The sequence below is a fragment of the Setaria viridis genome, chromosome 7 (genome assembly GCF_005286985.2).
Source record: "Setaria viridis chromosome 7, Setaria_viridis_v4.0, whole genome shotgun sequence".
Lineage (NCBI taxonomy): Eukaryota > Viridiplantae > Streptophyta > Magnoliopsida > Poales > Poaceae > Setaria > Setaria viridis.
Genome location: NC_048269.2, coordinates 15,278,500 through 15,306,354, shown reverse-complemented (window position 1 = coordinate 15,306,354; position 27,855 = coordinate 15,278,500). Strand labels below are relative to the sequence as shown.

Sequence of the window (27,855 nt, the reverse complement as noted above, 5' to 3'; positions counted from 1 at the left end):
ATCACCTTGGCGAGGGCTTCATCTTGGTAAAACCCACATATGTGATTTGATCTCGTCTTTCTTTGTGTTCAAGAGCTTCTTCATGTCTTCAACAGTATCAAAGCCAAAAATGTTCAAGGATCAACAATGTTTGTTGTTAATGCTACCTTTGTTGTCAATGCACTAGATTACCTAGTGCCACCTTCCTTATTTGCACTGAATATTCCTTGGTGTTAAAATCCTGCTGCAGGCGGTTTCAACAAATATAATATACCTTTGCGCCAATCCTCACTCAGTCACTCTCTTGATTTTTTTCTCAAGCCCTGGTACCTGATTTGGTTAGTGTTGCGAGTCCCACTGGAGCAGATATATACCATTTAAAAGTGGGTTTCTTTGGGGGCGGTTTGCATGAATATGGATTCATTTCAAAGCTAGCTTTCCATCTTCGGTGAACTGTTTCAGTCTCCAACAAAATTATATTACAACTTAGTATCTTGTACCTTGTTCTCATTATTATTTGTAACTAACGGAACCCACTAGCTTAGGATTTTTGCTCATAATAATATACAATTTTCAATTGAGTAGCTTAGTACCTGAGAGAAGAACCCTTCAAATGTTAAGTAGGTTAATCAGAGATGACAGAACATTTCTTGTATTGACAGAGATGACACTGATCAAGGCATTTGCTGTATGATGCAAGCATGACATTCATGATCATATAAACAAATCACAAATTCTATAAAATAACCAAAATCATAAAATGTACTAGCTAGATAAATATGATGACACACAACAAATTAATTAAGGAATGCAAATTCTATGTGCTAGGTATTGTCCAGGACTCGCTGAGTCACAAGACACGCTACTACAAAAATGCTTACATTATTTGATGACTAGTCTGTCACAGTTCCTCCCGAACTGTGTGGCCGTGTGGGAGAATTTATCTGTCAAGATGACACAAACCGGAGGAGGCTTGTGATGGCTGGTTCTTTAAGGGATACTTAGCTAACCAAGAAGGTTATTCTACAAAACTGTGCCAGATGTTTATGAGAGAGATTGAGATGCAATCGGCAGGTTGTACATCTTCTGTGGCCGTGAGCCTTTGCATAGTGCACGCAAGCTAGGCATGCATGCAGGTGTGTGGCGACATGACCCCTGAAGACTAGCGCTAGATGCAACAGAACTGAAGAATATCTGTCCTAGGCTAATCGTCAGCACTGACATTTTCTGATACTCATTAATTTGGTACGGTTATATATCTTTGGTATTACAAACCGGGATAAAAGGGTTCGAGAATTTAATCCTCTTCCAGCCACCTTCCAGTCACCTCGTTGGGGACCCTTTTATCCCGGTTTGAAACACCAACCGGGATAAATGACCCCCTTTTATCCCTTTTATCCCGGTTGGTATTACAAACCGGGATAAAAGGCTCTTGACCCTTTTATCCCGGTTGGTGTTTCAAACCGGGATAAAAGGCCTCTCAGAGTCTTTTTTTCCCACTAGCCTTTGCAACCGGGATAAAAGGTCCCGGTTGGTGAGCCCCCCACCAGTGACCGAGTTTTAGTCCCGGTTGGTGAACCTTTTGTCCCGGGCCAACTTTAAACCGGGACAAAAGGGGGCGCATGGAAAGCCAATTCTCTACTAGTGTTTCCCTCACGTTGAAGGTGAACATGTACAGTTTTCATAATTTTCCATAACGTGAACGTGGCATCACGGTTGAAAGGGATGAAAATAAGCGCCGCGAGATTGCCAGCCTTTTCCTTTTTGGATTATTTTAATTATTTAATTATATCTTTTATTCTAAAAATTGATAGATGTGATTCACTCGAACTCCTACCTCCCAAGAGGTAATCCCAAGTGGAAGTTGGATGTACCTTCAAAGCGGAGTACGCAAAGAGTACATATAGCAAGCAGAGATGGACTTGAAAGAGCTACTAAGGATGGTCTGACGGAGAATAACAGTGTCTATATGTATATTTCTATTCGTTTATTGTGGAAACTGAACAGATGTGGAATAATTAAACAATATATGATCCAAGCACAGTTCTTCATGAGGGGCTTTACAAAGGTTTATACCTGACAAACATTATGAAGAGCATTGTTGAGTTGGGAATTGAAGTTGCACTAGGTGAAGATAAACCATCTTGTGTTCAATCCATCGCCTCAAAATCACAAATTCACCCAGCTTCCAGGTGCCTGCAAGATAGGAGATGTGTTAAGGTTATCTTGTTTCACGGTTTAGGACTTTCGGAACAGCATTTTGTTTGATTTCACCACTGGATGATAGTGCTCCAAGCAAATAAGTTCTTATATATAGGCAACTTGACGGGTCCCTCCTAGATGAGCGTAAAACTGATCCACTTTCAGATTCGCGAAGGCATTGTAAGGAGCGCCTTTCCGTTGCACGTGACGTGCTCGTGTAGTGGCACATTTTTGCGTCAACACTTTGATTCCCCATGGATTCCTTTTTTCACGGTCTGGCACGTATTTCATTAAGAGAGGAGAAATATCAGGTTACATGATCATGCAGTGTCAAATAGGAGTGATGGCCTACTTTACAAATGAAAAGTTAAGGAAAGATAACATTTGCCCCATCTTGCGACCCAACTACCAGGTTATTGCTCGTGACATTAGAATGAAGAGCTGCAGTGAACGGCGCCAGGCAGTGAAAATGAGCTGCTACCCAGGCATACGCTGTTAGGAAACGCGGGTATGCTACTCGCTAACAAAAGAAATAACCGCGTAAACAGAATCACTTGCGAGTAGATGATTATAGATTATTCCTTCGCTCATCGTGCGTCGCAGCAAAGTCTTGATGAAGCACGAGTAGTCGATCCGATCGACGTCGAGGAAGTAGTTGTACGATCTGACGAAGTGTGCAACAGAGCGACACCTATACGGCAGTCCATACGTAAGGGATGGGATGACGAACCGGAGCATGCTAGCACTCCACAGCACGTACTCGGAGATCCCCGCGATCAACCTTTGATCTGGGAGGAAGGACTGCAACAGCACACCAGACAGATGCGTGCGACGGCGGCGCACCAGAAAGCCAAGGCACGAGCCGGCGGCAGGAACCTGTTCCCTAGTTCTGAATGGTTCAAAGCTAGCAGTCAGCAATTTCTTCAAACCATTCATGTGATAGTTCAGGATGAATGGTTCAAAGCTAGCAGGCAGGGACTGCAGTATCACATCGGTGGCAGGATCGTCATCGAGGAGAAAACCCAGTCTCTGCAAGCTCTCAATGTACCCAATCATCTTAATCACATGAGGGCTAACTGGAGCACCTTCACCAAGCTTGAAACTAAACAAGGTCTTTGAGGTATTAAACCTGTCAACCCTCGCTTGGTTTTCGAACATGCCACGTAACCCCACGATCATATTGTATGGGTTAGTGCTCTCAAATTGCTTCTGCAGCTCAGAGTTCATGCAAGCAAACATCAGGCACTGCATATCCACCGCATCATCAGTATGCTTCACATAAGCACGATATGCACTAGTGGTGTGCGCGACATTCTGAGGCTCTTCTGGGTAAGGCATATCAAGAATATACTCCTTTTTTTCTTGTCTAGGAACAATTCTTAGGTTCCAATTCCAATCAACAAAGTTTGTTCCATTTAGCTTTTCTCTATCTATCTAGGATCGATCGCAAATTAAAGTTTGATCTACTCGACATTTTCTACAACAGGAAGATACGCGACGGTTAGCACTTCTTTTATTAACACTTGTAATAAAAGAATTCATGCTATGTTGTGCAAATGTCCTCGGCGTTGCATAGTAGGACGAGAACCAACGTTCCCTGTGATACTAGTGAGCTTTGGCATCACCGCTAGCATCATAGTGAACAAGGTAGGCAACACTTTCCAATCGCATATAGTGCGACTCTCGTTTGTTGGGCGACATCATATGTCTCGGCTCCCAACACTAATGCCCCAAAGCCCAAGTGTGACTTGATAGCTATGTCAAGTAAACCAACACTATGCTGTGGTGTCCGACACCACCCAATGGATCAAGGTAGAAGATGACACCCTACTTTGGCAGACCCATCACCTACTAACAAGACTTTAATGGTGCAGCTGTTGCAAGGGCATAAAATCCTAATTTTTCATGAGGGATTTATCATGCTCATCACAGGCAGTGCATAATAATAGTCATCACATATAATAAAATTATTGTGATAGTATGGTCTTTCTTCGTCCAACAAAAAATAGCACATGTCGACAACCGCCAGTCCGCACGCCTATGTCGAGACGTCGCATCTTGGGTGCCTTCTCCAAGGTACAACGGTCGCCGAGTTGCTTCGCTTGTGTCGATGAATTACATAATCTAATTCAGCTAATACACGCTAGAAGCTAAATTAAAATTATAAATTACATCACAGGAGTGGCACACAGGCTGAAAATGAATAGCCTCAACCCGGCTGTAATAATTTGTGACACGCAGGCCACACAAATTTATTACACACAGATCATCACATGATTTTGAGACCATACGATCACATCATTCTCTGCAAAAACGAGTTAGGCGTTTCTACGAATGATGCAGCACGTCCCTTTTTTCTATTAAAACACGATTTGGTCCCGTCAGCCGATAACGGATAGAACAGATTTTTCGCATGCTGTCAGGAAGCTAACAAACATGGCATTCTAGCCGACATAGCCGTACACGTCACGTATTGACTGCTTCGCTACACGAACTCACAACCTCGTGGTCAACCACGCGGCGCTCGCGTGCCGTCATAAAGACAGCCAGTTAGCCAGTCACATAATGAGGAAGCAAGAACGGAGTAAAATAATTCAATTCGCGTGTAATGCTATTCGCCAAAATGATCTGATCTACAACCAACCATGCAAAATATTTAATCTAGATCAAAAACAGCACAAGCACAGCTCTGGTACCACTGTTAGGAAATGTGGGTATGCTACTCTCTAGCACACAAAAATATAACCCTGTAAATAGGATCACTTGCGAGTAGATGATCATAGATTATACCTTCGCTCGTCGCGCATCGCAATAGAAGTCTTGATGAAGCGCGAGTAGTCGATCCGATCAACGTCGAGGAACTAGTCGTACGATCTGATGAAGTGCGCAACCGAGCGACACCTCTACGGCTTCAACCTTTGATCCGGGAGGGAGGACTGCAGCAGCGCACCAGGCAGATGCGTGCGACGGTGGCGCACCAGAAAGCCAAGGCGCGAGCTGGCGGTAGGAACCTCGTCCCTGGTTCTGTACGGCAGCGGAGCCTCACCCCTGGTTCTGTGCGGCAGGGGTAGGGTTAATTAAACTTGTGGCCAGTTGATTAGCATTTATAAACTTGCTTAATGGGCCAGCACATCCAAATGGGCTAGGCCCTCTTGGGCATCTCCAACATACGCGTCTTCAAGGATCATTTGTGCCAGTAGCGTCGCCATCTTGTCGACTCTATTGAAAGTTCTTGCGTTACGTTCAAGCCACATGGACCAAGAAATCAAGATCAGCAAAGAGTCAAAGGTTTTCCTAGTCCTTTTGTCCACTCGTTTCCTTGCTGTCAACGACAGATTCTGAAAATTCATATAGCATATCTATAGGCTTTCCAAGTTCATCACAGGATGCCATGCTTCTCACCACAATTTGCCGATACGATCGCGTAACAACTCTTTGTGGTTTCTAGTACCACGAGAACAGTGACGCGCAAATTATTTCGTGATACATCAAATAATAATAGTAACTAGCAACAAACACTTGGGCGAGGGATCAAGCCAGCAAAGGCACCACAAATGGATTAATAAGCTCGCGTGCATCGACCCATGGCGATCACTTGATCAGAAATTGCTCACTCAGTGGGGGCAATGGTATATGGCCTTGCAGCCCCGGTTGTACGGCTGCCCTGGCGCCGGGCACGACCGTATGCAGGCCGGGCGGTTGGGATTCAGCGCGCCCGGTTTGATGACGCCGGCCAGAACGCGGCGGTGCAGCTCCAGGTCCACCGTGAGCTCCGGCGCCACCCCGTCCTCCAGCCTTGTCGACATCAGCCGTCGCAGCGCGGCCGCGTCTCCGACCCCAACGCCGGCTGCGAACGTGGCGCTCATCCCGCCGGCGACGACGGGGCTTGCAAGAGCGAGTAGGACGCCGACGAGCACGAGCAAGGATGCGTACGCCCTCCTCCTATCCATGTTGGCGAGAGTTGCAAACTGGGGATGCGTTGGTTTGTGCTGAATGGTGCTGCGAATCCACTAGGAGCTCCACTTATAAATTGGAGGGTTGGTATTGGGCGATTTCCTGGCATGGGCCCGGTTGGATATGTGTGTCTTCCTTTGGCTCCAACTTGTAGCTTCACGTCCTCTAGTTTCTGTCTGAATGATGATGTCAAACGATGTGCGCAGCACAAAACCCACTACCAATAACTTTTGCCGCCAATCATGGAACCGACAGGTGAACTACTTTTTGCATCTTATCTCTACAAATTACGGCGGCAAAGCGCATTAATATTAACCGATACTTCAGCTAGATTAGGAATTGAGAGAATTCAAAAGTTGTTGAGCTGCATGGTGGCTTTTTAACGAAACAACAGCTAGAATAATGGCAGTTAGGATGTTCGTGACAATATGAGCAAAACAAGGTGAGGAAAAACACAACCCGACTACTACTGCATGTTTATCTCGAGGGAAAAAGGAAAGTAGCTTCAGACAGCAAACACGCACTAATCAGCTTTAGCTCTTAACAAAAATTAGCTTGGATTGCTGTGCGAGAGAGCTGCACATCATTGCGATAAATTGATATGCATATAAGAATATAATCTACACACACCATAATACTTAGATTACATTAGGGCAACATAAATAAAAGGATATAAAGGGACCAAGAACATGCATGATGAGGACCTCGAATGACAAATTCATAAACTATCAAGCCTTAAAATTATATCAAAGTTTTGTAAAAAGAAGTCAATTTAAGTTTTACCTCTACACTAGCTACATAATTCATAAAGAGTTAGCTTACTCAAGAGTACTGCGATATCATTATATTACTAGAATATATATTCTTTGTTGTCATATACAGTTGTCTCCTAGGTTTCTGAGCAATAGATAAGTTGTTAGGAGTCACATCTAGTTGTTCATTTGGTTATATAATGGACTTTAGTTGTTATATAACTGGCTAGTAGTTGTCATATAGTGGTATGTATTGTGTAAGGCTGAGGCCCGTTTTGTTTTGTAAGTTACAGGTACCCACTACCCGATCAACAGAGCCTATTGTTCCGATGGGTGTGGGACTATATCTCTTCTCTGAGCTTTTGATGAAGCTCTTGTTGCCTACGGATTAGACTGCTCTTAGGGCATTATTAGTTACTGCACATTTGAAGGTGCATGATGATCCTCAATACATAGATTACATTAGGGCCACTCATCAAAAAAATAAAGTGACCCAGTCCCACAGAGGCACAAGAGCAAGAAGCTAGTGAGAAATCAAGGCATCAATAGACGGGCTTGATTCGTAGCGGTCCATGTTTCGTCAACCTGTGTTTGTATTGTTTTACCACATAATTTTTTATACAGATGAATATCATGTTACTTTTACCACGGTACAGTGTTTGGCTCGCTTGAGTTAGTGTGAATAATATATTATTCGCCTCATTACATAAGACTGCTAATGCATGTATATGGAGGGGCATAGACACGTGGTTCTTCTTAGGATGTGACAGCGAGCTAATCCCACTAGCTGTTTCAACTGTCTCTTGGGTAAAGCTAAAACCCAATCAAAATATGGATTTCATTATGAGCATATTCAATTCACGTTGCATAGTATGCGTAGTGGCCAAGAGCGGTGAATAATACACCAAACTTACCACTATCATTTTGTAAGGATATATATTAGTACAACATTCCACTTCAACTTCTTTATCCTGCTTTTTGTAATTAATTTTTGCATTAGATACTTGGTCAAGATCCTAATTATGGCCCCATAACACCTTGACAAATAAAAGATAGTAGTTTGCAACAATTCAGTGGTAGAAATGGATATATTAGCTAGGCAATATAGATTATAGAGGTGAATATATGGCAACAACAACGCGGATGCAAGCTGTAGAGGCCACAGCGGCATGTCTTGACAATTACTCTCTCCGTCCTAAAATATAAGTTATCCAAGGGTTCAAAATTTATCCTCAAATATAAGGCGTCCTAGGAATTTTTAGCAAGTACTCAATCAACTCAATTAAAAACTTGCCAAATATTTCCCTTGTTAACTGAAAAAACTTGCCTTGTGTTACCATTAACTAAGGGTCGATGAGATATTTGCCCACCCCTTAATCTGTTTTAAAAATCCTAGGATGTCTTGTATTCCAGGACGGAGGGAGTATGCATACTTTGTTCAGCCAGGTATAGCAAGAACAATCTCTTCTAGATCTCGATCATCTCCATAAGGTTGAAACATCTGCAAAACCCAACACCTCTACGCTGCATCTTCAAAGCCCTTGCTAGGCAACCGCTGTGGAGCTAGAAAAGAGCTGCGTGCATCGTGAACCCGGTGAAGAGAGGAGAAACAATAGGTCCTCAATGCAGCCATGTTACACTTTTTAAAATCGAAACATTGAACTGGATCTTTCGATCTGAAAATCATTGACGCATTGAACACTTGACACTTTTGTTTTGGTTTTTTTCTTTACTTGAAATAATTAGTTCAATATTTCAACTTGAATCTTTTTCTACGTTTTTCCCTGATTTTGGACATTTTGACATCACTTAAAAATTTTCTTTTTATGCCTTTGAAGCTTTTTTCAGTTAAATGAAGTGGAGTGGTGACCAATGGACAAACAAACCTAGAAGAACGGGCATCATCGCATCACCACAATCATGGCGTAAGCCCGCAGTGACCTATCCTGAAAATTGTGCATATGTTCCATAAACGGCAAGCCTTGAATAGCAAAAGATATTAATTAAGTCTTACTGATTGAAAGAAATTAATTGGACTTTCTAACTCTTTTTTCTCACATATATTTTTACTTTTTGCAGCAAAATAGTAGGGAAATTCTTGTGCATGTGAGTGAGCTCCTTTGGTCAGGTCGCCCTAGTTGGAAGCTGACAAATAGGAGGTGGATATTGTCCTTTCCGGATCTCATCCCCGTAAGGTAGAAAAAATACCCCCTTTTCTCTCAGCTCTCCGTATGTTACCCTCCCTAACAACTCAACTCCATTATATCATTCCTGCACATCTCTACGCCGCATGGTGCAGCCATTGATAGGCAACCACCTAGAGCCCGAAATAAGCTGCAAACATGTTGGTCTTTTTTGAAATTTTGAACTCAATGTTTTCATATGAATTTTTTGTACGCATTGCAACTTTATTCTGAACTTAATAATTTTAATTTGGGAGTTTTTTACTTGAAATGTTTTAGTTCAAATAGTCTTTATGTTTTCTGATCCGGGAAATTTGATCATCATTTGAAAGTTTTTCCTTTACTTTTCTGTGTTTGCAGTTTTTCCCAGTTGAATGAACAAGTTACATTTTATTTTTGGGCAGTCAAGATGTAACAATAGCATGGTTTAAAAATGCCAAATAGACCCTAGTTTAGTATGGTATGAAATAAATGCAATAGATTTGTGCTACCAGTGAAACCTGAGAATGGAGCATAGCAAAATGAATGGACAAAGAGATAAACGTATAGAAAGAATCCGAGGCAGGAATTCAATGCATGAACAATCATTCTGTACAGCATTATTTTAGCTGTGGAAATTAATTTATTCCAAGTATACAGATATGCTGTCACATGTTTTTACCAGCCGATTTATTCCTTCACGTTTAAACCCACTCGGCCTTGTGCTCATCGTCACCCCAATCTCCTGTTACTTAAACCACGGGAGACCCTTAGCTTCTCATAGCCAAAATTGAATGGCGGCCTAGGTAGTTGTTCTCACAGCCAGAGGCGTGTTACACCAGCAATCATACAAAGCTTATACTAGCTTCTACCTGTCGAGAAACGCCACCACACCCCAGCCATTCGAAGGCATTCTTGTGTCAGCAGGACTGCAGCTTCAATCGAAGGTATAGGATCAAGTTTTTTAACTACTATGTTTGTTCTTAAGCGTAGTTTGATTCTTGCATCTCCATGTTCCTTTCACCACTAATGATGTGAAGTATTATGCACACTAGCCTTAAACCCGAGGATTTGCATGGTTAGGGATCAAATAATTTTGGAATGTGTTGCAACATATTTTGTGGAAAATTGAGGGAAATGAATTTTTAGGAAACCTGCCTCGTCAGCGTAGCTTCATATCGAGTATAATTCAGCATGTGTATAAGCACGGATGGCTTCACTGCAGTTTTTACATTCACGCCATCATAGCTTGCAATTCAGTCGTCTTTTCACCAAATCCTGGGTGCCGTGTAGTTGTCCAATGTGGTGGTGGCATATTTGAACAGTAGAACTTCGCTTGTTAAGTAGGTGTCTACCCGTGTTGTTTATCTGCTTCACGACATGTACATACACTCACCGCCACAGTCCACGAAGAGACTGAAAATGAAATATTCTTTGATTGCCTTGCATCTGAACTAATAAGATTGCCCGGGTAAAAAACTAGCTCCTATAGTAACAGAATGATCTTGACTTTTAATCCCATTTGATCATTGTTACTGTTTCGTTTCGTTATCAGGTTACTATGGAGAACGATGGGCATCTGAACAACAACAAGGAACAAGCTCTTGGCCTCACCTTGGGAGACGCTACAGCATGGGACTACCCTGTGGAATATGATATGGATGCTCTCCTAGGAGAGGACCATAATGTGGACACTAACCAGAGAACTCATGACGAGGACCACCTCCCTGAGAGTGAGACACCGCAATCCAAGCGTCCGAAGCGCTTCAATGTGCGGCAGGTTCAGGAACTCGAAGCGTAAGGCACTACCCATAATCATTGAACCACTGTGCACATTTTTTTGTTTGAAAGAATGTAAGCATCTCTCTTCTACTTCTATATGCAGGATGTTCCACGCATGTACCCACCCAGATGCTGAACAGCGTCAGCAACTTGGCACAAGGATTGGTTTAGAGGAAAGGCAGGTCCGATTCTGGTTCCAAAACCGGCGCTCCTTGATGAAGGTAAGTCTACATCTTGCCACCATCTTATAAAGTCAGTTGTTCTGTCTCTTGTGTATGTATATCTCTAATGTGTTCCTAAATACTCCCTCCGATTCTCAAATAAATGAAGTGAAGGACAAACTAATTATTTCATTTCTAAATTGATTAGCTTGTCCTAAAACACCATAATTTTTTCAGAAACAGAGATAGTATATAGTGGTGGTACATTTCTGTTCTGTTAATTGTCAAAATTCACGAATTAAGGCTAAACGCATACATGTGTTTGAAAAACGATATCGATTATTCTAATTTCTTCAATTGACATATGCAGTTGAAGGCATGTGGAAACGAGGTCAAGGAGTTGCAACAAGAAAATGGGAAGCTGCAAGCTGATAACAATGAACTGAAGCAACTAATGCTGGACCCGACATGCTTCAAATGTCGTGACCCCGCAGGAGCAAACCAGACGACGTTGGAGAGGCAGCGCCTGCTCAGTGAAAATGCAAGGCTCAAGGATGAACTGCAGCGTGCCAATGCTTACCTGAAAAGAAGCATCCGTGAGGCAGGACGACGTCCTCAGCCTATGTCATCCGAGAATCAGGCATCAGCTTACATGAACCCTGTGCCATTCACCTGCAATAGAACCAACCAGGCTACACTTCGATCGCACGCTGAGCGTGCTTTCAAGGAGCTTGTCATGTTGGCAACGAAGGGTCAGCCGTTGTGGATGCCAACCATCGACGGCGAGGTGCTCAGCGACCAGCAGTACGATTTGCAAACGTTCCCTGGGTTACTTGGATTTTGCCCATGGGGGTTTGTCGCGGAGGCTACAAGGGAGACTGATATGATCAAAGGCGAAGCCATGGACCTCGTCAGCATCCTCACCGATGTGGTAACACACACACCAAACTAAAATCTACACATATTACATTCCAGCAATGGTCAGCCAGCGTTTTCAGGTGTATAAATATCACATCTTTTGCATTGTGTTTTCCCAGGCCCAGTGGTCAGAGATGTTCCCTGATATCGTCTCATATGTGAGGTCCAGCAATGTCATCTGCAGCGGCAGTTCCTCTTTACGCGACGGGCTCATTCAACTGGTGAACTCATACTCTCTATCTCGTGCATCTGTTGTGTTCACTTTGATCACGATCAATCACCTAATTCAAACGCCGTGGAGTACTTGCAGATGGATGTAGAGTTCTGGGTGCCAACGCCGTGCCTGCCGACCCGCAACGTGAAGTTTCTGAGGTTTAGCAAGATGATGGCGGAGAGGAAGTGGGCTGTGGTAGACGTGTCTGTTGATGGCAACCAGCATGGATTTCAACAGCAAAGCAGCGGAGCTAGTTGCACGGGCTACAGGTTGCTGCCATCCGGCTGCATACTTGAGGGCATGAGGAGTGGCTTCTGCAAGGTACTCTACCACAATTCAGAATCAAACTTTTGGACCTCTAGTGATGTGTGGCATCATATTAATTTGCTACAAAGGATATATTTTCACAACATCTGATTTTATCTATCTCAATTCTCCATCCCATCAAATTCTGTAAGCAAAAAAGTCAGTTATTTCATTATTGACTTTGAGATTTTATAGCTTAATTTTTGGCCTTTCACATTTCAATGTATATCAAATGAGCTCCACAAAAAGTAGTATAATGTGATTATATATATCATGTAAATTCGAATATAGCTAACCTGTTATTATTTAACTTCTAATTGTATTATTTAACTGTAATTTTCTTTAGGGACACATCATGCGGTGTATATCATATGAGTTAAACTTTTGTGAATAACTTTGATGTCAACTTGTTAATGACCAAAAGATAGTTTATGTTTTACATCATATACATGTTTGCTGCAAAGACGTTGCGACTTCATAAAATTCGATTGTGTGCAACCCTATTTTCTCATTGAAATTCTTGGTGCATTCCAGGTCACGTGGGTTGTGCACGGGGAGTACCTTGGAGCCGCTGTGCCAACACTCTTCAGAAAGTTTCTCCATTCTGGGCAAGCCTTTGGTGCATGCCGTTGGCTCAGATCGTTCCAGAGGCAGTGTGAGTACATGGCCGTTCTGGCTTCCAGCCATGTTCCAAGCAGCAGCAGTAGCAGCTCAGGTAAATTTAAGTAAACATCATAGAAACAAAAAATAAAAGACTAGTGCATTCATACTTGTATTGAAATTCTAGTGATTCAGTTGTTCTGGAAATCCTGCAGGGGCAGCCATATCATCGCTGGGGAAGAGGGGAGTCTTGGAGCTGGCCCAGCGGATGACGGCGAGCTTCTACGCCGCCATCTCTGGGCCGGTTACCATTGCATCGACCAACATCACCAACCAGTGGTGTGTTAGCAGTGGCACTGCTGCTGAGAGGGTGGACGCAGCAGTGCGCATGGTGATATGGAATTGCGCTGAGATCATGCCTGGAGAGCCTGCAATCACGGTGCTGAGCGCCACCACCACAGTCCGGCTGCCTGGCACACCGCCAGTGCGCGTGTTCGAGTACCTCTGCAATTTGCAGCGCCGTGGCGAGTGGGATAGCTTTGTCAATGGGGGCCAAGTGAAGGAATTGGGATATGTTTCCACGTCTGCACGCCTCCATGGCAACGCTGTCTCTGTCCTCCGCCCCACTGTGAGTCTGCATGCTCTTGTTAATTTTCTCAACTATGGGTAGTATACATGACTAGTATAGGTAGTATAGGTAGTATAAGAGTACCATGATAAAAATACACAAATGGCATCACTTTAATTTTAGTTTTTGACACTAGCATAAGTTAAAAGACCATTCCAATTGAAATATCACTTTTACAATTAATAATTACTAAATTATCCATAATAATGAATAGTTAGATCTTATATATACTATATACCATATACCATAGGTTAATTTTGTTCTGATGAAGGAATAACTGGGTTAGTTTGAAGTAAGTAAAAGAGAGCAAAACTGTTATAACATAGCTTTCGGATACAACTATTAAGATTTACGCATGCAGTTAACTAGAAGTAATCTCTTTAATATTTATGGTCATAAAAACATAGTCCAGTTTCTTAATTCCATCAAATTTGTGATTAGTATGGCTTTTGTTTTTATTGCAGATCGTTGCTCAGGGAAGTCGTGGAATGAACAACAACATGCTGATCTTGCAACAGTCAAGCACCGACGCGTCAGGTTCGCTGGTGGTGTACAGTCTCATTGAGGAAAACGTGATGCGTGGCATCATGGCTGGCGCCGAAAACAACATCTTCCTCGTGCCCTCTGGATTCGCCATCCTCCCAGACGGCCATGGCAAGGCCCGATACAACGCTGCCAGCTCCTCTACTAGTGCTCCCATCGACAACAACAACGACGACGGTGAAGGAGCACTTCTTACTGTGGCGTTCCAAGCAATGTTGCCTAGCTCCCCATCAGGCGACCATGCCACTACCCGGGCCTTTGACAATGCAGGACAGCAGCTCTGCGATGCGATAAAGAAGATCAAGGACGCCGTCGGGGCCAATAACGTCATAGTGGACTGACTGGCTATGTCGGAGAATGGCGAAGAGAATAAAATTAGACTCAAGCACAGTTTATGTTTTCATATATACAATAGTGCATGGAGCGGTTAGAGGAATCAAGTCAAGAACTAATCGATTGTGCTCTAAGCTTTGCGCTGGGCATGTCGCTAGTAGGTGCATTGGCTTGGTTTCTGAATGAAATGCCCTGTTAGACATGGTTGTTAATTGTTATTACATTGAACCTCTTGTATCATGAATTTGTGTAAACTTTACTTTTACCAAGACACATCGAACACATAATTTTTCTCGATGCCAAAGCGATTGCTATGTTGCTTATGTTTCATTTTATTTTTTGGACATTAATTAGGATCGTCATTGCATTGCTGTGATCATCTCTAGTATACATCACTTCTTTTATTGGTTACTAGTATGAGTCCATGGATTTCCCACGTGTTCCCAGCCACATGCTGATTGTACTTTCCCAGATTATAATTTCATGTATTTTTTAGGCCTTCATAGCAATTTTATAGTGTGAAAGTTTTGCTGCAAATTCCTATGTCATTTTTTTCAATAATACACATGGTGTTTTATATAGATAGTAAACAAGCATATTTGATGTATATAGACATATACTCCCTCGGTCCCAAATTACTATTCGTTTTGGCTTTTCTAAATACACACCTTTTGATATGCACCTAGCTATATATTTATGTCTATATGCATATCAAAAGTGATGTATCTAAAAAAATCAAAACGAATAGTAATATGGGACGGAGGGAGTATATGACATAATTCATCTCCAGTAGCTGCATGCATTCCTGATTCCTTGCAATATTGACTGTCAGGTAATAATCTGATACAGCAATAACTTCTTGTATAATTTTGTGAAGTAATCACAAAAATATTGTACAAACAAAGTACAATGCTAGATTCATTTATCGGTTCCAGATTCATATTCAAATGTTGTGCAGGGGCTGATATATGTATGGCGGTATCGATACTTTCTCGCATTCCCTGCAGGCCTCCAATAACAGCCAGTGTCTAGTGGGGCTGGGGCTGTTCAAAAGAGAAGCTCTAGTATGCTTCTGATGAATGGAGAAGTTGTGAAATGTTCATCATTGAGAAGACTTCATTTGAGGTCCACCGCTAAAATAGGCCTTTAAGCAAAGCTCATGAGAAAAAGCATATATGTGTGTGTACTATTTGCTAACAATTATAACAATTGCATAATAAGCGAAGCGAGTACAAAAATGTAAGCAGGTTATTATGCAGGTGTCTAGACAGTTTGTGAGCAAACAGTGTGCCACTTTCAAAATAGGTTGTTACACTCCATTGATAGATTTTTTTCCATACCTTTCTCACTAAGTAAGTGTTGGGATTAGGAATCCCGAACAGATAATAAAGAGGGAGAAATGTAGAAAACCATCCAAGTGAATAAGTAAGCTAATGAACAAGTGGCCAAAAGTCCTCTCCTCCAAGCCCTAGGGCTCTATTTATATGGAGGAGGAGGTAGCTTTTTATATTAATTCCATTGGTGGGGTCAAATATTATAGATAGGTCCCTAGACTTTATAAAGAGATCCCTAGATGTTACAACTGAGTCCCTAAACCTCACAAACAAGTCCTTAGATCTCATTTCAGGCCTCTTTTACATACAAGGGGTCCCTAGCCTTAGGACTCCTAAGGCGAACCCCCAATAATAGCCCCTCAACTATTCGGTCTTGGCTGGCACAACAAGATCTAATAGTTGCTCCTGTTAAAAGAGGCTGGCAACTCAGACTCCGGTTGCGAGGAATGCCCTTTGCAACCAACCCGTGTGCGCCTCACTAAAAACTCCATCCCAAAAACCCAATGGGAAAAAGGGGCATGGAGAAAAGAGCACGCACACTCTTCAGTTTACATGTGCCAACTCTAGACACTACGCCTCCAAGTGCCTGGAACGATGGGCTTCGATCTGCATGCGGCTTTACTCCTAAGCCTTGATCAGCGAGCCTCGCTTCAAGAGCTGATGTAGTCGTAGGCAAAGATAGATCCAGCATCTTCAAGCCTTCTCTCATGAGCACCAGGCAACTAGGATGGACTGGTCCTCTAATACGCCCCTCCAGCCCCTCTTGGCTGGTGTTCGTGAGAGAAGTTGTGCATGTGGTGGAAGTAGTCGAAGTAGTCGATGTAGTAGATATAATAGCAGTGGCTGAGGTTGAATCGTACGTGTAGTCGGTGATGACGTTGAAGTTGACGGCGAGCCTCTCGAGGCAACATAGTGATGGCGAGGTAGATGGCGATGCTGAAGGTGCGGCGATGCCGAGGATGAGCCTCTCGAGCCGATGTAGCTAAGGCAAAGTCGAGGGTGATGCTGAGGTGGAGCCCCTCGAGCCGATGTAGCAGATGATGCCATCCAAGGTTGAGCCATTTGATCATCCTGATCCTTTCGGAAAACCCAGACCTTTGAAATAGGTTAATATAGACAGGATACCAGTAAGGTCACAACCTTCGTCACTGACCTTTTCAAGAAACCAAGTATCATAGGCCTGTATTTTGATAGGTAACATGGCCTCCATAGAGGGGTTAGCACACGAATTCTCACTATATTGAATTAACTTAGTTGTAACATAGGAAAGAATACTAAAAGAAATGACAAAATTCACATATGGTTAAGTAATGAGCGCCTAAAGGATACACCCTGCAAACAGAAATGTTAGTGATTGAAGTGAAGCAATATAGTGCACACGCATTCTCTAACAGTGGGGCGGCTGATCAGATTTGCATGTCATGGTGGCAAATTAACTTAGCATATTTTTTGCATTCCGGTGTCTCTAGATACCTTCGATCAAGGGGAAAAAGTTTGACCCATCTGTGCTTAGCAATTGCTGGCATGCATAGAATAGGATCATAACCATCAGATGTGGTAAGCTGAAAACCATCTATGTTTAACATAATTGCCTATGTACTTATTTTGGCCGCTTTGGTGAGCAGTTAGCCTCGGGAGAGTTGGTCTCAGCAGAGCATGCATGCCGAGGTAATATATGCATGCGTGGTTTTTGTTTGACGCATGCACACGTCTCAGAGAGTAGCGAGGGTTCTGGTATGTGGAGGCTAGTTGCGAGGGTTAAGGTGATGGAGGGAGCGCTGCCTAGTTGCTTGAGCATCCAGCCATGCACTCGCAGGTAACGAGCTGTGTTTTAGCTTTGCTACTTGTAAGCCTAGCAGCTTCGATGCTTCGTTCTGTCTTGGTGCCTTAGCAACCTTGCATGCATGCAGAGGTGACGGTAGCAGGTTGCCGCTAGGGTTAAGCTAGCCACGGAGGTTGGCTTGCCGCAAGGGTGGAGCTTGCCGTAGGTCGGCGCTAGGTGCGAAGGTTCTTGCTGCGAGGGTAGAGCAGCGTGCTGCAGAGTTCGGTGCTTGTCGTGAGGGTTGAGATCCCTGCGGAGGTGATGCAGAGCCGGTCCTCGGAGATGCCGGAGTTGTCCGCAGCTTCGATCCAGCAGCTTTGCATTGCTGTTGTGCGTAGATGACGAGCGGCAAACATTGCCTGGCAGCTAAGGTGTTTGCAGCCATATGCTTAACAGGTTCGTGTTGCAAGCGGATGCAACGACATGCATGCAAGCGATGCTACATAGGACCAAAGTAGATGCATGCAGGGGTAATACATGCATGTCCATCCACACGGGCTTATGATAGCTTCGAGCCTTGGACAAGGGACAGATAGTTGTATCTCATCTTAGTGGAGCAACTAGCGAATAAACAAGATGATTAAAAATGATATAATTATTTCTAGCAACAGACAAATCGAGGGTGACAGAATTGTAGTAATGCATGTTAAGAAGTGGTTCATGACTTTTGTGGTGATGATGGTGGCCGGCACTTTTATGAACTGCATGGCTTGAGAAACCAGCTCGGAGCTCCCATTATTCTTAAATGAGAGAACATGAGACGAAGGTTAATATGAGCTTCATGCCTTGAATTAACTGGGATAATGGACCCTCGATGGTTGACATGGTTGGATTTGACTTGGTATTTCACTTCCAAATGATTGATGGCACGAGCTTAAGTATGACCGGAGCTGGTGATTGGCCGCGCGTAGGTGACACATAGATGACATGAAGCTTCGGTTGGAGCTGGGCAAGCGGTGTGCCAAGCGCAGCTTGACTTGCGAGGGTTCTATAGCTTGATTTACGGAGGTTTGGAGCATGACTCGACTTGCGAGGGTTCTGAGCGCAGGTTGACTTGCTCAAAGTAAGGTCGAAATCGCAACTCTTGGTTGCTTCGACCATGAAACTTTAAACCCTGCGAGGTTAGAGGGAAAACAACTGTACATTGAAATGTAAAGTTGATGCCGCAGCTTCTTGTTGCCTCTGGCTCTGAATGCTTGAACAAAAAGTACAACTGACATCGCAACCTGTTGTTTCTTTTGGCTCAGATCTTGCACAGAAATGCAAGGCTTTACTTGCGCAGAAATGCAATGTTCAAGTGTTCACATCCACTGTTGGGATAAGCAAATCTCTGCTTGCACAGAAATGCAAGGTTTTACTTGCGCAGAAATGCAAGGTTTGAGTGTTTGCATCCACGGTTGGGATAAGCAAACCTCTGCTTGCATAGAAATGCAAGGTTTTACTTGCGCAGAAATGCGATGTAGTGGCCTTTTGAGGCTTAGTAATTAAAAATGCTTAAAATGTATAGATGATGCCGCAACTTTTTATTGCTTTTGGCTTTGAATGTTTGAGCAAAAAGTAATATTGCAGAAAAGGTAAACTTGTGGGTCATCACCCAACTTCTCTTTTACGAAATCAAACCTCTTAGCCTCTCGGGCTTTCCTGATTCATGAATGAAAGTAATGCGTCCATGCAATGCGATGATTTGATGCATGCTTTGATGCATATGAATGAAATGCTTGGATATGCAAAGATATATCTCATAGTTGGTCATGTCATCAACCCTCCAAAAGAAAGTAGTTTTAATTGAAACTTAAGCACACAAAAAAAATAGTGCATTGAATTGCTTTAATCAACCTCCGAAGGTTGTGACTTGGTGCTCTGAAAACCATTATAGTGAAAGGCCAATGGCTGATGAAAGCTAATAGAGATAATTCCAATAGTTGATGAGAGCCAAATGCCCGTAAAATATATCACTTGATGAAAACCAACGCGCCATTAAAACCAATATATCATGCCCCAATTCTTGACTTGGTTACGAGGTGAAAATCAATGTTCCTACAAAAAGATGCGAAGGTCTAGTATACAAGGGTTAACTTAAGCGGGTGGAGAACTACTTACAGTGGTGAGCACCTGCATGTTAGAGAGAAGAAATTTCAATATTAAGATGTAACTTGCATTATTTTTTAAGGATGTCTCGATTGGAGGTCACTTGCCTCATCCAACCGTAATATAGTAACAATAAAATAAACAGATAAGTCGACGAAAGCTTGCTTATGATCAAGCTTTTGTGGACTTACTTTCCGAGCATCATGCTCTAGTCGATATCGCAACTCTTGGTTGCTTCGACTGTCAATTTAAACTTAGTCTTGTGGGGGATAAAACATTGCATTGAAAATGAGTTGGTGATATGTTGGCATAGGTTAGATAGCCACATGTATAAGTAGTGCAAATAATCACATGCTTACTAGAGTTAACTTGTATTGGTACATTGGTGAAGTCCTGCAAGTTAGTGAGAAAAATTTCTAAGGAAAAGAAGTGAGTTTCTAAGTGTAGCCCCCTGTAGGGCTCTGGACAAAATATGCATAGTATGTTTGAGCAACTTGTATCAAGTGTTTTGTCTGATTGGTTGAGATAGGACCTTAGAACTTTGACCCCACGAATATTATTTGCTTCCTGAGTTTTTTCGTTTTGCGTGTAGATGATGAATGAAATGACGTGATGGTGTTGCTTCACATGAATGTGGAAGTAGACTGCTGCACCACGTATTGACGGCAGCTTCGTGGGCCGAGATCGCTGCTTGGGCCATGCAATTTTGGACCAAGCGAGGCAGCCCACCACCATTCACCACTTATTAAGACCAACGCCCAAGTGCCTTTCGAGAGGTGAAACCAGCTTATACGAAAGGAGCAAGATGATTAGAAAATGTATTTTTCTTTCTTGCGAAAATAACCGAGGTTGGCAAAATTGAAATAGTTTATTTGTAGAGGTGGAAAATGACCTTCAATTGGTGTTCAGACTATGTACGAGCTGCTCAGCGTGGTTTTAATTTTCCTTGTCATCGTTTTGCTCTTGTTCGATGGGCTGTCAACCCAACAAGTGTGACGTGATGATGATGACGATATTTATATGCCTCCGAGCTATGTGGACGGGTGCATCCATGCGTGATAGACGGTGATATACGTATGCGAAGGTGTACGGCATGCATTGGAAGCATTGGTGTCGCGAGGTCGTTGAGGTTTGGAGCGGAGGTCCTACGGCTTGGCTTGACTTGTTTTGCAAGGGTTCCGTAGTTTAGCTTTGGGAGGTTTTGAGCATAACTCACGCCTCCATCTTTCCAACCTCGGAATTTTATCTTTGTGTCAGGTTGATCTTCTGACCTTGGGACTTTGTCCACAATCCGATTTGGACACCTAGCTTTGAGGCTCCCACTTCAAGAACCCATAGCCTCGCGCAGTTCCCTTCCACGTACTGCTTCTTGTTTCTTTCCTCTGACGAAGACTGGCCGCACCCTAGCCTGATGTTAGAGTGTTGGTTGGTTGCTGCTTTAGGTCGTCACTGTGCGAGGGTAGTTGGGGGTTGCCATGAGGGTTGGCTTTTGGAGTTTCCGAGTACAACTTGATTTGCGACTTTGCGAGGTTAACCATGCTGGCCTCTAGCCTCGCGTGCGTCCAGAATGTGCAGGCTGAATTGCATGGCACTCGAATCCTCGCAAGGCTACATGCGCGGCGGGGAACTTTGATTGACTTTGCGAGGTTAACCCTGCTGGCCTCTAGCCTCGCGTGCATCCGGAATGTGCAGGCTGAACCGCATGGCGCTCGAACCCTCGCAAGGCTGCATGCGTGGTAGGGAACTTTGATTTGCAACTTTGCGAGGTTAACTGTGCTGCCCTCTAGCCTCACGTGCGATCCGGAATGTGGAGGCTGAACTGCATGGCACTCGGACCATCACGAGGCTGCATGCGCGGCAGGGAACTTGCACCAGACCTTGGCCGTGCTCCTGTCTGGCTTCTCTTTGATGAACCATCGAGGGTGATGGTATACAGTTGACCATGCTTAGCAACTTGCTTGGCACCTTCGATTCGTGACCTTGTTAAGCTTAAGTTTGATGAGACCTTATGATCTGTGTTCCACGAGGGTTCTTGCCTAACTTGTTGTTGATGGGGAACTTGCTGCCAAGCTGTAATGGCGAGCGGCCAGCAGCTCTGATGTTGCATTACATGGCAGCTCACTTCAAGTACGCACAAAAACTATACCATGCATATAGGTTATAACTTTTCTGCATGTGGTCCAGACCCTACAGCTTCGGGGACAGAAGCTTCTTTTCCTGTTTCTTGCTTTCTTCACATTACGAGGCTATACTGCGAGGGTTCGGCTCCGATGATACTTCGAGGGTTCTTGGGTACAGCAGTTTCGAGTTGCATGCAGCGTATGTTGACGAGTGCGGCTTTGATCGATGGTCTGCACCCTCGCTCTGCCTTGGTGCCTGGCAACCTCGCATGCATACAGGACTGACTGTAACGAGGTTGCTACTGAGTTGCTAAGTTGCCAAAACTAGAACGCAGCTTTCCTCCTCGAGATCGGTGCTTGCCGTGGGGATTGTTTCCACTAGGGTCGAGCTTGCCGTGGATGTCGGCGCTTGCCGCGAGGGTACATTGGAGCTTGCCGCAGGTCGGGGCTTGTTGCTGCGAGGGTTCTTGCACCTGGGAACTGAGGTGATGGACAGCGTTGCCTGGCTGCGAGGGTGCACCCACCTTGATTTAGATGCACCAACATGCTCAGCGTTTCCAAGATGAACCTCGTGTAGTAAAATACAAACCGTCAAGAAACAAGGTGTCAGTCGATTTTTACTTTTGCAAAGTCAAATGGAAGACATCGAAGGTAAGACTAAAGTATTTTATTTGAAGAAATGAACTATGACCCTCGTTATTTCAGTAGCCATAGCCCCGCGATAGTTGACTTTTCAACATTTTACGTCGGCAACAGCTTAAAGTCATGTTCCTTGCCTGGGCTGCCAGCTTCGCTGTGTGGTAATCGTTTTAATCGGCATCTGTTCCTTTACTTTTCTATTCTTTTTTTAACCCGAGGGTGCTCAGCTAAGCATTTTGGGCTTTTGTAATTGAGTAGAAATCTTCGATTGCTTATAATCTCTTTATCTCTCATGGTGATCGTGAATTTTATTTCGTGCGAAACCAGGATGGGTGCCACTGTTGGGATTAGGGAGAAATGTAGAAAACCATCCAAGTGAACAAGTGAGCTAAATGAACAAGTGGTAAAAAGTCCTCTCCTCCAAACCCTAGTGCTCTATTTATAGAGAGGAGGAGGTGCTTGTAAAATATAAAATATAATGTTAAATGGAAAGAGATCGTAAATTATTATGAAAGTGCTTTTCAAATGAATCTAGTAATACAAATCTTGTATTGTCGATCTATCTAAAATTTTAAATGAATAGGCCAATCTCAATACACAGTTTCATTGTACAGTTATCTAGACTGAGAACTAGGTAAGAGAACTAGGTAACTAGGTAACTGTGCCAAATGAGTGTTATGGGGATGAAACTCCTCTCTCATCTGATGAAACTCCCTTTATTAATTACCTTGTCAAGGCAGCATTTTTACTGCTATGGCATTGATTTTAATGTCATGAAACTCCCCCGTTGAGACGGGCCTAAAGCGCACTTAACTTGTATTTGTCATCTTATATTTACTGTTCCTTCATTGTCCTAGTTTACTCCACTGAATTTGAAGATTGATTGTCTTGCATTAACCTGTTGTCTCCAAGGTTTTGAACTAAGCTGATGCACATATTCACCCATTGCCTTGGTTCAGACAAACGCAAATCGTGAAACTGAAACGCTGATATATATCCTTTCAAAGAGTTATTTCCAATAATCTTATTTTCGGTGCTTGTAGTATTGAACCTCCAATGTCATGCATTTTGGTCCATGGAACTGATTTTAGCCTAAATTTGATAAATTGATTCGCGTCAATAATATAAGTAAATATGTCGTCATCAAGACGCGCAAAACACCACCTTCGAGAGAAATGCAAGAATTTTCGAGCACAAAGAGTCCTTCAGAAAATCAAGGATGATGGCAGAAGCAAAACACCTAGCTATCCTCATGGAACGTCACTGAGTTTTCCCGCGAGTTCTTTTTTGAGGTTGAATCATTCATGTATTTCCTTTGTAAACAACTTTGTTTTGTCTATCCGGACTCTTCTCTTTTCAATACAACAGGCAACTCTACCGTCGGTTCGTTTAAAAAAAATAGACTTACGCAGGTACACCGTCAAGACAAAAGCTAATGCCTTAAAGTTGAATTTCACACGCGCGTAAGTCCATGCGTGATGATACATGGATGCAAATCAGCAAATGGTACATATGATTTTGTTTTTACTGCAATGGTACACATGCTTTGGCTCTTACTAAAGTAGAAATTAAAAGAAACATAGACAAAATAAGAGATATAGGATCAGGTTGCCGGAGCAGGAGGAAGCACAGACGCGCATGCTCAACCGGAGCACTGGTACACCTTCTGGCAGCCGCGGCCGGTGTAGGCCCCGCCGGAGGCCGGGCAACTACGGAGGCAAGCTGCCCTGTTAGGATTGAGCGAGGACGGGCTGATGTTGCTGAGGACACGGCGGCGCACTTCGAAGCCCATCGTCGACGTCGTCGTCGAGGGGGCCATCATCCGCAGCGCGGCGGCGTACGGCCCCGTGCCGGCGAGCCCAGCCTCCACGGTGCCGCCGGCGAGAGCAAGCGCAACGCCGAGCAGCGGAAGCAGGAAGACGACGCGCACCTTGCTGCCCATGCTCGCGCGTGTCGTCCTTGGCAATTGTAGCTACGCTCTGGTGGTTGTATAGGTAGTGCTATGCCCACGTAGACGAGCAGTTGATCGAACACAATTTATAAACGGAGGTTCTGATCTCCTGCTGAGCACAAAATGCTGACGTTTGGTGTTGGTTGGGGAGTATCGGTTTCCTAGGATGCAGACATGGATGCTTTTAATTTTTGCCATGTAACTTTTGACAGATGAGCGTACGTACAAACATCTGCCAACCAATTTTCACCGCCAATTCATGGAGAGGCGACTCACTTTTGGTCAAGTACTTTTAGAAAGAAAAACAACTACTACACTTTGCGGCAGTGAAGTTACATCTTAATAAGGGAAAGGAACACTGGAAAAGGAAGCAAAAAAGTATCCAAGAGAAGTCGATCTGGTCACAGTTATTATAAGTAACTATTAATATCATATTTATCTTTGACCGTCATACATGTTTATTTTTCAAATCAATAGCTAAAAATTACCAAATAGTTTTGCAAGGCAAGGCGCTGAAACTATTAGTTTTATCATGAAAAATAATTTCATAACATATACTCTTCCAATTATTTGAATATATTTTTAGAAATTGGTTGAAATATTCACCTTTATATACCGTATCGACGTTCTAAACTACTTACTCTCTTCAATCAGTAAAGTTTTTTCTTAAGTTAAAATGTTTGTTTTTTTACCGAATTGAAGTCAGTAGGGATATCTCTAACATGCATATTCTTACTTTTTTAATTCAAATCCGTTTAATTTGATCTCACGGAGTCGAATCCAAACTTACTAGTTACTAAATTAAGAATGCAGTTGATGATAAATCAAACGGTAGACTATGAGTGCACTACAAGAAATGTATTAATAGCTGAATGACATACATTCAGTCATAGATCATAGAAAAACCGTCACTAAGTGGGATCTGTGATGAAATCTTATTTTGCCGTGTACTTCGCATCGTAGGTTAACTTGTACTCATCATGGATTTATTATAGTGGTGTCGGAAAACCCATCACTTGCATCACCTTGCGATCGTTTCCCTGTGCCGAGCGCCTCTGTAATAAAGATCACATGTAACTAGTAAACGTTGGTTGGCGCAGAAACCAAAACAGAAGACCAAGGAAGTGTTAGTTAGCAGTTGCACCAGTGACCAGTAACATTTGTGCCCAGGAAATTTCTTTGAAAAGGCTTTTGGTTCTTTACAGGCAGCACAGCGCATCCGGACGATCCATCTGTGGGGTTGTTTCCTATCACAGCCTCACAGTGCACGGGTGACGGGGCCAGTATCTCAATTAACGGCGCCGCACTACCTGTGACACAGGTGCCTTTTTCTGACACCTCCACCTTCAAAAGATCCAAAGCAAAGCTGGCCAGGCACCAGCTAACCGCCGACGTCGCCAGCCACGAGCGACAAAAATCACCTGACATCGTCCTCCAGCCGGCCTGTGGCAACGACGGTGTTGCTGCTAGCACGGTGATACACAGGCTCCTAAAATGCGGAAGCTAGATAAGAGTTATAATTTTAAAGTCTATTAGTCTCAAATTAGAGATCTAAATTCAACATTTAGAAATCTGGATTCGATATTTTATGAAAAAATGAACTAATATTTAGAAATAACAGATTCAACATTTTTTGAAAACACATCTCAACATTTTTAAAAAATTGCTATCTTCAACATTTCTCACACTCTAGTTCAACATTTTATGATAATAGATCCAACATTTGTTAAAACCTAAATCAACATTTTAGGAAAAAAAATCGGTGGAGGCTTCTTCTCCAATGATGGCAGGGGTGCAGACATGGGCGCGGGGCTGCACGGGGAGGCGGGGAGCGGCGGCGGCACGCGGTCGGGCGGCGTGCTGTAGCGGCGCTTGGCCGAGCAGCTCGGGTAGGCGGCTGGGCGGCGGAGCACGATGGAGGCGCACGGGGCCAACGTAGGGAAGAATGGCGGCGGCGCGCGGGAGGGCAGTGGAGGTGTTAGCTGGCAATGGCGGCAGGCTGCAGCGGCTCACACAATAGATGTCCATTCGGGCCACCTGGCCCGGTCTAGCCCAGGCCCGGCAAGGCCCGTTGATTTTCGTGCTGGGCCAGGCCCGGCACTATGACATCACCATGCCGTGCCATGCCCGCCCACGGGCTGCGTCGGCAGCCCAAGCATGGGCCCAGAGGGCTACGGCCGACCCGAGGCATGGCGGGCCCTCGCGGCCTACTCCCTCCCTGTGCGCCACTATGCCAGCGCCCGACAGCGGCAGCTTCGGAGGAGGCCGTGAGGGAGCGCCGGAGGAGGTCGTGAGGGAGGGCGGTGGCATCGGAGGAGACCACGAGGCCAAGCGGCGGCGCCGGAGGAGGCTGCATGGGAGGGTAGCGACGGCGGCACCAGAGAAGGTTGTGAGGGAGAGCGGTGGCGCCAGGGAAGGCCACGAGGGAGGGCAGCGGCGGCGGTGGCGTCGGAGGAGACCGCGGGGGAGGGAGGTGGCGCCGGTGGCGTGCCGCCCGGGAGGTCATCAGGTCGCAGCCTCGGAGGGGCGGCCGCCGGAGGCTGGAGGGGAGGCGGAGGTTGGACCGTTGGAGAGGAAGGGGAGCGGATGGGGGAAGGGGAGGATGACATGGACTGGGAGGCTCGGTCGGCCGATCGCTCGGATAAGGTTGAGTGGGAGCTGGGAGCGGCGACTGTTGGGTCGGTTAGTTTTCATGCCGGGCCGTGCCGCCCGGCGGGCCGAGGCGCCGGCCCACACCCGGCACGAACCATCGGGCCAGGCCAGCCTGAGCTCGAAGAGTTACGGACCGAGCTGTGTTTGCGACGGGCTAAAAAATTGGACTTTGTGTCGGGCTATCGGGCTACGGGCTGCATGTACATCTAGCTTGCACGGGTGCTGCGGCGGCGGCAGAGAACAGGCAGGAAGGGACAAAGGGAGCTAGGACTGCAAAGAGACGAATCCATCTAACGGTTGCAGCTACGCGCATGGATCTCCAACACCGGAAGCCCAATAACAAACAAACGGGCTTCCGGGAGCTGTACAGGATCTCCGGATATGTAGGAGCTCCCGGCCAGCGGCGGCCCAGACGGCTCGCGGCCCACCCAGGCGCAGGAGGCGGCCTGGCTGGCTCCCACGCGGACCAGCTCCCACAGCAGCCCAGGCGAGCTGCGCTGGTGGGGGCCTGCGGCCCACGAGGGCGTTCCCACCGGCCTAGGCTGGAGGCCAGCGGCCCAGGCCGGGGCAACTGCTCAGCCGAGCAGCCCAGCTGCGGCCTGACCTGCCCAGCAAGCCTTCCCGGCTGGCAGCCCAATGGAGGTATATCTTTATGCCTTTTTAATCCATATAATTGCTAGCTAATCACAGTTAGGTTGTTTAGCAATTTATCAGT

The 27,855-nt window shown here is 44.7% G+C and overlaps 2 protein-coding genes across 2 annotated transcripts; one reads left to right on the top strand and one right to left on the bottom strand.

Annotated features, from left to right (window-relative positions):
* Positions 1-5,515: 5,515 nt before the first annotated feature.
* On the bottom strand, positions 5,516-6,248 carry LOC117863064 (uncharacterized). The gene has a single exon (XM_034746646.2). It carries the CDS (start codon positions 6,129-6,131, stop codon positions 5,796-5,798), a length of 336 nt encoding a protein of 111 aa, XP_034602537.1. The 5' UTR covers positions 6,132-6,248; the 3' UTR covers positions 5,516-5,795.
* Positions 6,249-10,610: 4,362 nt separating this feature from the next.
* On the top strand, positions 10,611-14,542 carry LOC117864645 (homeobox-leucine zipper protein ROC6). Its single transcript, XM_034748769.1, has 8 exons — positions 10,611-10,846; positions 10,935-11,052; positions 11,363-11,923; positions 12,030-12,131; positions 12,221-12,445; positions 12,965-13,145; positions 13,246-13,658; positions 14,123-14,542. Exons 1-8 carry the CDS (start codon positions 10,611-10,613, stop codon positions 14,540-14,542), a joined length of 2,256 nt encoding a protein of 751 aa, XP_034604660.1.
* The last annotated feature ends 13,313 nt before the right edge of the window (positions 14,543-27,855 follow it).